At 42.2% G+C, this 12,552-nt stretch overlaps 1 protein-coding gene across 1 annotated transcript; it reads left to right on the top strand.

The window, feature by feature from the left end:
- Positions 1-7,319: 7,319 nt before the first annotated feature.
- Positions 7,320-9,389, top strand: LOC147641344 (UDP-glycosyltransferase 85A1-like). Its single transcript, XM_086820660.1, has 2 exons — positions 7,320-8,085; positions 8,164-9,389. Exons 1-2 carry the CDS (start codon positions 7,362-7,364, stop codon positions 9,084-9,086), a joined length of 1,647 nt encoding a protein of 548 aa, XP_086676786.1. The 5' UTR covers positions 7,320-7,361; the 3' UTR covers positions 9,087-9,389.
- Positions 9,390-12,552: the final 3,163 nt, after the last annotated feature.

Genomic DNA, 12,552 nt, shown 5'->3' with positions numbered 1-12,552 from the left:
TTTCATGAGCAAACTTAACTAGCACAACTCTCTTTTTAGTGTGCTCAAGGTGGGTCACATCCTTAGCCCACAACCAATTATCACTTGCTTGGACAAGTTTCCACCTCTTCACATTCTTTGCCAAATGCAAAGAACGATGGGGGAATCACACATTCCATTAAATAGAATCCCTTTATGGTGAGCATAATCTATTCTCAACCAACTCTTTATGAGGCAAACAAACACAAGACCAACTTTTCTTCAGGAAAAAATGTCTTCTTGGTAGCTTCTTTGAGGGTATAGACTCTAAAACCTTCATGTTACTGAAATCTTCACTTGCTTACTCCATGGAGAGGTTCAAAAAACCTTCAATCCTTCCATTTGAACGTTGAGAACAAGGAAGTATCTCTCCTTAAGATAATGAGTTTGTTGATTTTACAAAATGAAAAAATAAAATACATAAAACCCTAATCAAATCTACAAATGAGAAAATAAACAAGAAAATATCTCTCTCTTTTTGGTGTGTTCAAGGTGGGTTACATCCTTAGCCCACAACCACTTATCACTGCTTTCCAAAAATGTACATCACTGCTTTCCAAAAACTGCCCATGATTACCAAAGCACATAATTTTAACAAAAACATCAATGCTTTTTTGCAAACCCACATATACAAAAATTAAGTGAGGTGAGGAGAATGAGACAATATGTAAAATAGTTTAGCCAATATCAATGATGGGCTACGGTTCAATCTCATCCTCAATGAGATCAACCCTTGCCAAACTATTTACTTCAAAATCCAAACAAGTGTTTAGATCTACAAATACATTCAACCCACTACTACTTGTGCTACTCATGTGCTCATCGAAATCAGCATCACCAATGGTAGGCTCGTCCTCATGGGTATGGCCTCAATATCTATATCTCCTATCTCATGATCATCCTCCTCTCTCGTATCACGGTCATCATCACCTCCATGGCCATTGTCATCCTCCATACACTCCATATTCGTAAATGTACTATACATCACTTTGGAACATGGCATAATAGGTATGACATGCCACCATCTGTTATTATCGACCATTGGTTGATAGACAACCTAATTCAAACACAAATACAATCATGTTATTTTCCTTGCATCGAAGGTATCAAATATTTAAAAGTGAGTATTTTTATATGTGTGTACAGTACCTGTTCACATTGTTGCGGTAGTACTAGTGTGTCCTTCTTACTTTGCCAAAACTTTGTGGAGTCAATAGTTACAAAGCCACTTGCATGGCATTTGATTGTTGCATTAGGGCCTTTTTCCACCACGTCCTTAAACCACTTTACATCCAAAACATACACAAAGAAGCGTCGAAAGTCAAGCTTAATAATATCTTGGATTATGCCACAATAATCATCCATGGCTCCATTGGCTCCCTCAAAGCTAGCAATGACGCCACAATCTTGTGTGTTTCTCTTATCATCAATCCGTTGTGTTTGAAAATGCTTGCCCTGACACCATATAGCATTGAACATAGTGCACTACACCAAGACAAAATCAATTAAATAAGCAATCTAAATTATTGAAAGCTCCTAACTTATGCATAACATTCTATATACCGACCTTGCTCATGCATCCCCTACTAGCATACTCCCATTCTTCCATTGTGATATGCATCCCCTCGTCTTTCTCTGCTTTCTCCATTTCGTCAAGTAGCCAATCCACATGAATATCCTTTGGAAGTGCTCTTAGATACTGAGGGTATGGCACACGAGATCCGTGGTGTGTACGAAAGAGGGCCCTTTCTTCTTGTCTTCTTGCCTTTACATCCTCGTATCTTGTCACCCATCTTTTCATCACATCACTATTAAGCACGCAATAGAGCTTGATATTATTAAGCAACTCCGTGTCTATTACTTTGTTGCATCCTTTCCCTTGAGGCACAATAGAGGTCATCCTTAGGTCTTCATGATCTCTCCATAGTCGTGGGAGAGAGCTGTCCACATCAACAAGAAACTCAGAAATATATACAAGTGACTCTTGTACCAACCAACCCTCGGCCATGCTACCTCCGGGTCTTGCATTTTGTCTCACGAAACCCTTCAAGGTCTTCATGAAGCGCTCAAGGAAGAACAACCATCGTGCATGTATAGTACCGCATATAGCAATCTCATCCACCAAATGCACTTTGAGACGTAGTTGGCTTGTGAGAATAGAACGTGGAAATGTCTCCTCCACTAAACAAACCACCTCCACTGACATAACTCGAGCATTCTCAAGCGTGGTGGGATCTATTTCCTTAGAGCTCACATACCTAGAAATAAAAAAGTACACCATATTAGCAATATGAACACCTTGCATGGAGCATTGATACGCATCACATTTGGTATCATGTAAAGTACCTCACAAGCTCGTCCATCTTGTGAATACAATCTTTCACGTTCTTTGATGCACTACGAGAAATGCTAGTAGGTAGTATGAACTAAACACACGAGGAATGGTTGATTAGTTGCTTCTAATACACTCACAAATTTGAAAGGGAAAAGATATTATGCACATAAAATACTTACTTGGAGCATCTTGTGCCAATCATGAGATTTCAAGCCATATAATTGCTCTACACCTCTTTTCTTGCTCTTTGTAAAGGCCCCCTTCAAACACCTCATGCATCCAGTGGGAGTACGAATGCATGCCTTTTCTACTCTCTTTTCTCCACTCTTTTATCCCCGCTATGCATGCCTTTTCTACTCTCTTTTCTTCTCTCTTTTTCTCTCTTTTTCTCTTCTTTTCTTGCTCTTTGTAAAGGCCCCCTTCAAACACCTCATGCATCCAGTGGGAGTACGAATGCATGCCTTTTCTACTCTCTTTTCTCCTCTCTTTTATCCCCGCTATGTATGCCTTTTCTACTCTCTTTTCTTCTCTCTTTTTCTCTCTTTTTCTCTTCTTTTTCTCTTCTCAGTTCATCAGTAATCTTCTTTTTTTCTTTTTTCCAGTTCATCATGTGGCCAAGAAGCTCTTCAGGCTCACCTGATCTTTGGGAGACCATCTTTCGGGACTTATATAAACTTTAGGGGCACCCTCCCAGTCCTGGGGAGTTATACGGCTACATGAGTTATACTCTAAACACCCCCCAGGAGTCGGCACTACAGACTCCAAACCACCCCAATCCCACACCTTTTGAGATTACCCCAGTGGAGTCAACACAGCCCAGCCGACCCTTCCCCCATGCCGTCCTATGCCCCTTCCCCCATGCCGTCAGGAGGCCCTTCTGCCTCGCAGAGCTGTCAACGTACTCCCGTGCAGTCGAGACTTGGTTCTCCAGCTACTACAGGTGGCCAGTGTACTAGCTCGACACACGACACAGTAGCAGGCGTACTCCCGTGCAGTCGAGACTTGGTTCTCCAGCTACAGGTGGCCAGTGTACTAGCTTGACATGACACAGTAGTAGCAGGCGTAGTAGCAGGGAGAGCGATGGGGGATGCATGGCACAGTGCTTTGGGAGGGGTGGTGGTGAGGGACGAGAATGATTCAGATGATTTAGACGTGCCTCCGGGTGATGGTACGATCTACTATGACATCACTCAGACAGGAGGCATCTTGATGGATGCACGGGGGAAGGACATCATGGCCTTCATGCGCTCTGTAATTGCTAACAATTACAAAGATTGCTTTATTCACTACAAAGATCAACCAAAGAGGTTGGCTGATGAGACCCTCACTGCTGTTCGCTCTAGGTATCCTAACCTCCCCAATGTTCAGTTTACAGTTAAATGGGCCAAGTCAAAGATTGTTTCGATACTTAGCAATAAAAGATCTTTGCTTAAGAGGCATGCACTAGTGGAGCTTGCCAGGCTCCAGGGAGGTCAACCACCAAGGGGCCCGCCCCACACCGCTCACAAGCGTGACTGGAAGAAAGCAATGAAGTCAGCGAAGGAGGAACCCAGTCTAAAGCACGTGGAGGCACGAAGGATCCAAATGGAGCAATATGGAAGCGTGCATTTTGGAGCAGGGGGGTGTTAAATCATGGGAGGCCCAGTTTGTAAGTATCGATCTCAAATTATATTGTTTATGTAGTTTATTAGGAGGTTGTTTCTTTGTACTAACCCCTCCGCAAATTGTGTCATCTTGCAGCTTGATATCGTGGGCAGGTTTGTCGAGATAGCCTACCACCGCCACCATCGCAGAGGAGATACATGGAGGCACTTCTATAATGACGGGTTGATTACTGAGGAGCAGTATATCCGGGCTACTGGAGAGTCCCCCGCCGAGGTATTTGAAAGTAATTAAATAATGTCAATATTATAAATAAAGATTTGATTTTTCATACATTGATATATGTTGTCCCTTGTTTACAAGACCCTGCACAAGAAGATGAGGAAGAAGACGAGGAAGAAGGAGGCAGAGAAGGGAGCGAGGAGTAGTGCTAGCTACTCTTTTTTGTACTTAGCCACTGGCTTGGCTTCATGCCTCTTGTATATACACTCCTCTTATTTTTGGTACTTGAAGCCACAGGACGTGGCTTAGCTTCGTGCTATATGTACATACAAGCACTTTTTGAGCTATCAATTAATGCCTTGTAACTAAACGTTTTGGAGTTGTAATGTTTTATTTGGAATTGTAATTAATGTCGGCTATAGACGTGCTTACAAGAGTGCTAATTAAAATGCGGTTGGCTGAATTGAATTACATAATGTGGAAATGGGATTCCTGTAACTACATAGCATACACAACATACACAGCATTAAGCACACAAAATTTAAAAAATATTCTGTAGCGCGTTTATAAACGCGTCTATATACGCGAACCAGAGAAAGCACTTGTTAGTAAAGGGGGTATAAAAGTTGAAGGGGAAAATAAATTGGAAGGGAAAGAAAGGGGAAAAGTTCCAACAAAAACTTAAATGAAAGGGGTAGTAGAATCATGGATTGAAAGGTTTCGAGCACATGATAGGGATTTCATGAAAAAATATACTTTATCTAATACACTACATAGATTTCATAATAATTAAAGAGCCCTAAACATGTATATAAATTGAAGATAATTTGATAAATCCAATATGTAGATGTAATTATGTAAATCTTGTCTTTAAAATATGTCCTTCTCTCGAATGCACATGATATATTCACATAATAACTTGTGACCCTCCCTCCCCTCCCTCCCCTTGAGGGAGTGGAGACACAAACTTAAATGAAAGGGGTAGTAGAATCATGGATTGAAAGGTTTCGAGCACATGATAGGGATTTCATGAAAAAATACACTTTATCTAATACACTACATAGATTTCATAATAATTAAAGAGCCCTAAACATGTATATAAATTGAAGATCCTTTGATAAATCCAATATGTAGATGTAATTATGTAAATCTTATCTTTAAAATATGTCCTTCTCTCGAATGCACATGATATATTCACATAATAACTTGTGACCCTCCACTTGAGGGAGTGGAGACACAAGAAATAATGGTGCTTGTGACCCTCCCTCCCCTTGAGGGAGTGGAGACACAAGAAATAATGGTGCTTGTGACCCTCCCTCCCCTTGAGGGAGTGGAGACACAAGAAATAATGGTGCTTGTGAGCTATGGGAGTTGAAGGTTGAGTAAGGAAGTAGGAGTTGAGAGAAGTTGTATGAGACCTATTGGGAGAGACATCCCTCTTATTATGGATATCTTTAGGAGCTTCAAGAGGAGTAGATATTGGGAAGACTATGGCTTCATTGCATTTAGAGGAAGCTATGAGGAAGAGATAAAAATGATATCATGGGATCTTGAGGAAGTCTCGGACCTCGGGCCTTGAGCCTTGACCATTGACATATAAGCTCGCAAGTGAAAGACACAAGAATGTAGGAGGCTCCTTGTAGCTTCTATAGTGGTAAGTGAGCACTAGTATCCAAATTCTCCAATGGTGGACACTAGTTTAGGAAGACACAAAAACATAAGCTCCCCGTAGGCTCCTATAGAGATAAGTGAGCACTAGTATCCAAATCTCTGAGGGTGGAGATGCCACTTTTTAGTTTAGGTGCAAAGATGAGTGTGAACAGGTAGGACCATGATTAATTAGCAGAGTCAAAGTATTGACATATCACACCATCATCCAGCACTAGCTCTTCTATGTGTCAATTAGAAGAGTGAGAAAGGGGTTCTCCTAGTACCTAGTCGATTACACTAGGCCTTGTCGAAATGCACCCTAATAGTATAATATCTAGTGGTCAGGTTACCTTGTCCATTTGCACCACAATAGTATAGTTTCTCACGGCGGCTAGTGATCTCAACCTCGAGAAAGATATTTGTGTGCTCGTAAACTATCAGGTTAACATTTGTCCTCTGGAGATGATAACAAGGAATTCCCTCACAAAGGCATATGTATGATTCTATTTCTTTCTAAAGAAGGTTCTACTACACAATTTTTATATGATCATTATATCCTAAATTTGAGTAGGAACATGCTGTTCATTTTAGCAATCACCAATCCAAATGTGGCATTCTCTTCAACAAATTCACTAACACATCACAAGTGAATTGTATCCCTGCTCGAAAAAAATGTTTTTTTAAACCCTTAAAATTAAAGGCAATGCATAGCTTAACCGGGATTTAGACTTGACAATCACTACAAATCGTACAAATGCCGGGATTTAATAACTAAAATGTGTGAATTTCCACCCTTAAAATCAAAGGCAATGCCGAATTTCAACCGAGATTTCTAAATTTCAGGCGAGAAAATTATGCTACGAACCGGTTTATGTGAGCACTGAATTGTATTAGCATGATATATTACCCAAACACTCATGATATTTAAGCATTCATCTCACTTTCAAGTGTTGAAGTGATGGAATGTATGAATAATTACAAGATAGTTACTTACAATTACAAGATATGCCCAACTAGGGAGAAACCATAGTACCAGACAAGGGTGAATCCATATGACTAGGATACAACCAATCAAGCCGATGTAATTTTTGTTCTATTCTAATTCAATTCACCGCGCTTATGGAAAAAAAAAAAGATATGCCCAACAGGAGTGCGTAGTGGCTCCACCGAACGTAAGATGTTGTAGTCTTGTAGATATTTTTAAAACCTGAGAATTCCAGGACACCGTCATTTGAACGTGTCATGTGAGATTCGGGCACGCGGTCATTTATACGTGTGCTTGCCCCCTGCTATTCCCACGAGTTCAAAATGACGAGAAGTCAACGTGCTTAACCTCTGTCCGCTTTGAAGGACATAATGAAGTTCACCGGCTCTATTATCTAAAGTTCTAACAAACGAGTTCGATCCACGCTCGCTACGGTTCCTTGTAACTGGAGTCCGGTGGTATATAAACCGGTGTTTCTCGCCGAAATTTAATAAAGTTCTAACAACGAGTTTCCCTCCCACAATCTGTAAAAAGCGGGCGGCGATCGGCATGGGAATGCACACAGGCTCCAATCAGTGCGAGTCTAATCAGTGCGAGTCTCGAGAGGCGTGGCTACAGAGGAAAGAACTCCGTTTGGGACTCTGCTACTTTGAGAAGACTGGTATGTTCAACCACGCAATCAGTAGCTATTATATCTTACCCACGAGGCTAAGACCCTTCTGCAAGCCCTGTGCTCTACCCGTAGCTACATTTTATATATTGCTCGGAACTCCTTTCCTTTCAGCTATGGCCATGGCGAAACCCCATGTCCTTGCAATTCCTTTGCCGGCCCAAGGCCATATTAACCCACTCATGCGCCTGTGCAAAATATTGGCCTCCGAAGGCTTCATCGTAACCTTTGCCAACGTAGAGCCTATTCACGACCGAATGACCAAAGTCAGCATGAGTAGATCTACAAGCTCAGAGGGGTTGGATATCCGAAGAGCTCACATCCCCATCGCGGGGCTGGACATGGCCAACGATTTCCGGTTCTCCTTTCAAAATTTCTTCCAAGCTGTGGAAGGCCTCACTGCAGCGCTGGAGCAGCTGGTGGAGCGTCTTTCTAACGAAGGCTCGCCGGTCACTTGCTTGCTTTCGGATGTCTTCACAGCGAGTCCTACACACAAGGTGGCCGATAAGTTCAACTTGCCATGGGTGGCGCTCTTCCCCTCCAGTCAGAGCAGAAACCTGCTATGCTTCTACGTGCTAGACGGGCTAATCCCTATGAAAGACGGTAAACCCTGCACATATTCGATTGCTTGTTAACTCACGTATTTAGTGCTAACTACGGTTCGCTAAATGTTGTTTGCAGTAATAAACGCCAGCTCCCAGCTGCCGAGCGGTCTGTTTCACGGAAACCTTCCCGGCCTGCCCCCTCTGCGAAACGTAGACCTCCCAATGTACGCACATGTAGTAGATGACACGGAGTACATGTACAGCGTAGGGGTACGCGAGTGCCGTATAGCATACGAGAGAGCCCGTGCCATTGTCGTCAATAGCTTCGACGAACTGGAGGGTCATGCCTTTGAAGCGATGCGCTCGCGCGTGAACGTGCCTGTCTACGGCGTGGGCCCGCTGGTCGGCGAGTTGGTGAATGAGAGCACGACCAGCCTGTGGCCAGAAGAGACTCACTACGCGGATTGGCTCGATCGACAGCCGGCGAAGTCCGTCATCTACATATCCTTCGGCACAATCACCGTCCTGTCTAGGCTGCAGTTTGAGGAGGTTCTCGGGGGTTTGGAGGCCAGCAAGAAGCGGTTCTTATGGGCGTTACGGCCGGATCTTGTTGAGGGCTTCGGTGAGTGTTGCTTCAACGGCTATTATAAGGATTGCGGGTACTTCATTCGATGGGCTCCGCAGCTCCGCGTCCTCTCGCACCCTGCCGTAGCCGGCTTCCTCACCCACTGCGGCTGGAACTCCACCATGGAAGCCGTCGCCACAGGGGTCCCCATGCTTTGTTGGCCCTACTTTGCAGACCAATACCTCAACGCCAAATACATCGCAGAAGAGTGGAAGATCGGGCTGAGGTTTCAGCCTGGACTCAAATTTGGTGGTGGCGTGGTTACCAGAGGCGAAGTGGAACGAGTTATTAGAGGATTGATGGAATGTGAAGAAGGAAACATAGCGAGAAAGAATGCCGCACGGCTCAGAGAAGCTAGTGAGAGAACCTTACAGGTCGGAGGGTCATCGCACACAAAACTCCAAGCCCTTCTGCACGAACTAGCGGGCCCCTAAACCTTATGCGTTAAGTTTGGGGTTCGTAGTATAATTATCCGGGTTGAAATTTTGAAATCCAGGTTGGAATTCTATCGTTACCTTTAATTTTGAAGGATGAAATTTGTACATTTTAGTTTGTTTGTTTTGTTTTTCGAGACGAGGTCGTAAGCGAGCAAGCTCGTTCTGAGACTCGAATAAAAAAACACTTTTGTCATTAGATCTTGGTCTTTGTATGATTTTTAGTGATTTTCAAGTCTAAATCATGGTTAAGCCTAAGCATTGTCTTTAATTTTAAGGGTTGAAAAAAACATTTTTTTTGAGAACTGACTTGACCAACTCTTCTAGGCCTTGCACATACCGGATAGTACAACCATCATGTGCTCTTATCTCTTTCTCACGTGCGTTTTCTGCACCTTCAACTCATGAAAATGCTCTATACCAGAGTGTCCCTACTTGTCACTTGTTCGTGCCTCCAACTTCCAAGCTTTTAAATTCACCTCTCGTGTGAAGGTTCTGGGCCTGCAAGGTGGAGATATAGAGGCATGCCATTAAGTTCTCAATTTAGACCTGGTGGCATGGATTTGGGCAAGTTTATGTATGGTGGTATTATGTATATACTATAGGGGAAACTCATCAAGCACTTCCTTGGCGTCACATATTCATGGTATCTGCATACCGCTTTGCATTTGTCACTCTTTGTCTTTTGTGTCATACGTTGATGTTACAGGCATATTGTAAGCAATGGTGAAATTACTCCTAGGAAAAAGTAAACTTGGAAATATTACGTGTTTTAGTGTCTCCTGATTCATACGAAATTTCTAAGGAAAAGAGATTTTGTGCATTATATTCTTAATGCTTTGTTGCCTCCACCCACCTCCACCTCTTGCTTGCATAAATGCAGGTGCAATAGGCGTCTTATGATCCGATTAGCGTTTTGTTCTTTTACACTACAACATTGTGACATCATAGGCTCAATGTCACTCCAAGTGTGCATATTCATAAAACTCAAGGTTCATAATTGTGTCACGAAAGTGTTGAACTTGATATAACAATCTTTACACATTAAAGTGAACAAAGCTTATGCATAAAGATGTTCACACATAGGCTTTATGCGTATCCATAAGAGCATATACATAATAGCTCTATGCATAAGTTCATAAAGAGCTTATGCATAAAGGCTTTTCCTCATGAAGACACTACAAGAAAACGGGAGGTCAAGCATCACACCCCATGCATCATAATGGGGTTTTTTAAAAAAAACTTCGGTTTGTCGCTTTGTCACAAAAATGTGACACTACTCAAACATTTAAAAACCAACACCAAGTGACACTATTATCATCATTAGCACTTGCTTTTTAGTAAAACTGTCACCATGAGACTCATGTCCGAAAAGTTCTGGAGATTCTAAGGAAGCACCAACTCTTTGCCAAAAAGAGCAAATGCACTTTCTTTGCGGACCATGTTGAATACTTGGGCTTTCTGGTATCCAAAGATGGAATTTCTCCAGATTCCACAAAAGTCCAAGCAGTCATAGATTGGCCTGAACCAAAGACAATAAAAGAAGTCAAAGGATTCTTGGGATTGACTGGTTGGTATAGGATTTTTATACCAAAGTATGCTCTCATAGCTTTCCCCCTGACTAACCTTCTCAAAAAGAATACCCCATTTCAGTGGTCTGCCAACAAGTGCCAGAGTGCTTTTGATAAGCTGAAGACCGCCTTGGTATCCAGTCCCGTTCTGAAGCTGCCAAATTTCTCTCTACCCTTTGAGGTAGTAGCTGATGCAAGTGGTTTTGCCCTGGGAGGTGCACTCATGCTGCAGGAAGGTCATGCAGTGGCCTATGAATCCCGAAAGCTCAGAACGCATGAGAGGAAATATGCTATCCACCACGACCTGGAATTACTTTCAGTAGTCTATGCCTTAAAGTTATGGAGACATTACCTACTCAGAAAAAGATTCACTTTGATGAGACAGATCATCAGAGCTTAAAGTGGATCTTCACTCAGAAGGACCTCAACATGCGCCAAAGAAGGTGGATGTAGACCTTACAGGAGTTTGATTTTGAAATCAAGTACCGCCTAGGCCAAGAAAATGTGGTAGTAGATGCCCTCAGCAGAAAAGCCTCCTTGCTTGCAATTACTGTAGTATCAAATCTTTTGATTATTGAAGCAAGAGAGAAGATCATGCAGGATAGATTCTTTGGCCCTATTGCTACCCTACTTATGCAGGAAAGCAAAACTCCACAGGAGTTGAACAGAGTTCAAGAATACAGCCTGGATGATGGCATTATGTATTATAATCGCAGGCTATGCATTCCCAATGATGAGGAAACCAAGCTTATAGAAGCAGGACATCCATGTTTCATTAACACCTACATGTCTGTAAAGTAGGAATTTTAAAATTTATGGTTTTAAAATAAAGAGGGATGACAATGTTGAGCGAATAGACTAAGGAAACTAGGGTGTAAACTAGGAATTTTGAAATTATGGTTTTAAAATAAAGACGGGTGAAAATGTTGAGGGAATAGACTTAGTAAACTAGGGTGTAAACTTGGAATTTTGAAATTTATGGTCTAAAAAAAAGAGGGATGACAATGTTAAGGGATAGTATAGTGGTTAGAGCTTATCTCTCTAAACTAGAGGCCCCAAGTTCAAACCCTAAGATCTTTAGCTATTGAAACTTTGGACTTAGAAATTTTTTTGAGTTACAAGTTTTTTTGGGCATCACTTAATCCCTACTCTTTAGTTTATGTTTTTTCTAGTGTACTACTAGTCTACTTTTTTTCCTAGTTTACTATCCCTTGTTTACTTCTATATGTAATAACTTAAAAATGACAATGAGCATAACGAGATCATATGTGACCATTGTGATCCAACATGGAGGGGGTCTTTAATGACCCCGTGTTACTTAACCCTTAGGGTAGCAAACTCCAATTTGTGGGAGGGCCATCCAATCTTCTTGTACTTCCCAAGAGATAGAGAACTTCTTTTGGGCTGTACTCTAATGAAGACCATATCTGCTTCTTCAAACTTTCTGTCTCTCCTCTTCTTATTTGCATACTGCTTCTGTCGATCCTAGGCAGCTTTAATATCTTTACGAATTGACTGCATCTTCTGCTCCATGTCGTCAAGCATCTGTCTGGACATCTCGACCCTAATCAATGGGTTGGACCAAGTTAATGGAGTTAAGCAATCTTGTCCATACAGAGCTTTAAAAGGGCTCATCCCGATACTTCGGTGATAAGAAGCATTGTAGGCGAACTCGACTAGGTGCAAATAGCTTAGCCACTTCTTGGGTTCCCTGCCACCACAGCATGACCGAAGTATATCTTCGATTACTTGGTTTACCCTTTCAGTTTGACCATCGGTCCCAGGGTGATAAGCTGTGCTGAGATCCAAGAAAGTTCCCACTGCTTCGAAAAATGCAGTCTAGAACCTTGAAGTAAACTTGGGATCTCGATCACTTACTATTCTCCTGGGTAGGC

Source organism: Cibotium barometz, chromosome 2, assembly GCF_041138505.1.
Source record: "Cibotium barometz isolate CiBa-2024 chromosome 2, ASM4113850v1, whole genome shotgun sequence".
Taxonomy (NCBI): domain Eukaryota; kingdom Viridiplantae; phylum Streptophyta; class Polypodiopsida; order Cyatheales; family Cibotiaceae; genus Cibotium; species Cibotium barometz.
This window is presented reverse-complemented; position numbering and strand designations above follow the sequence as displayed.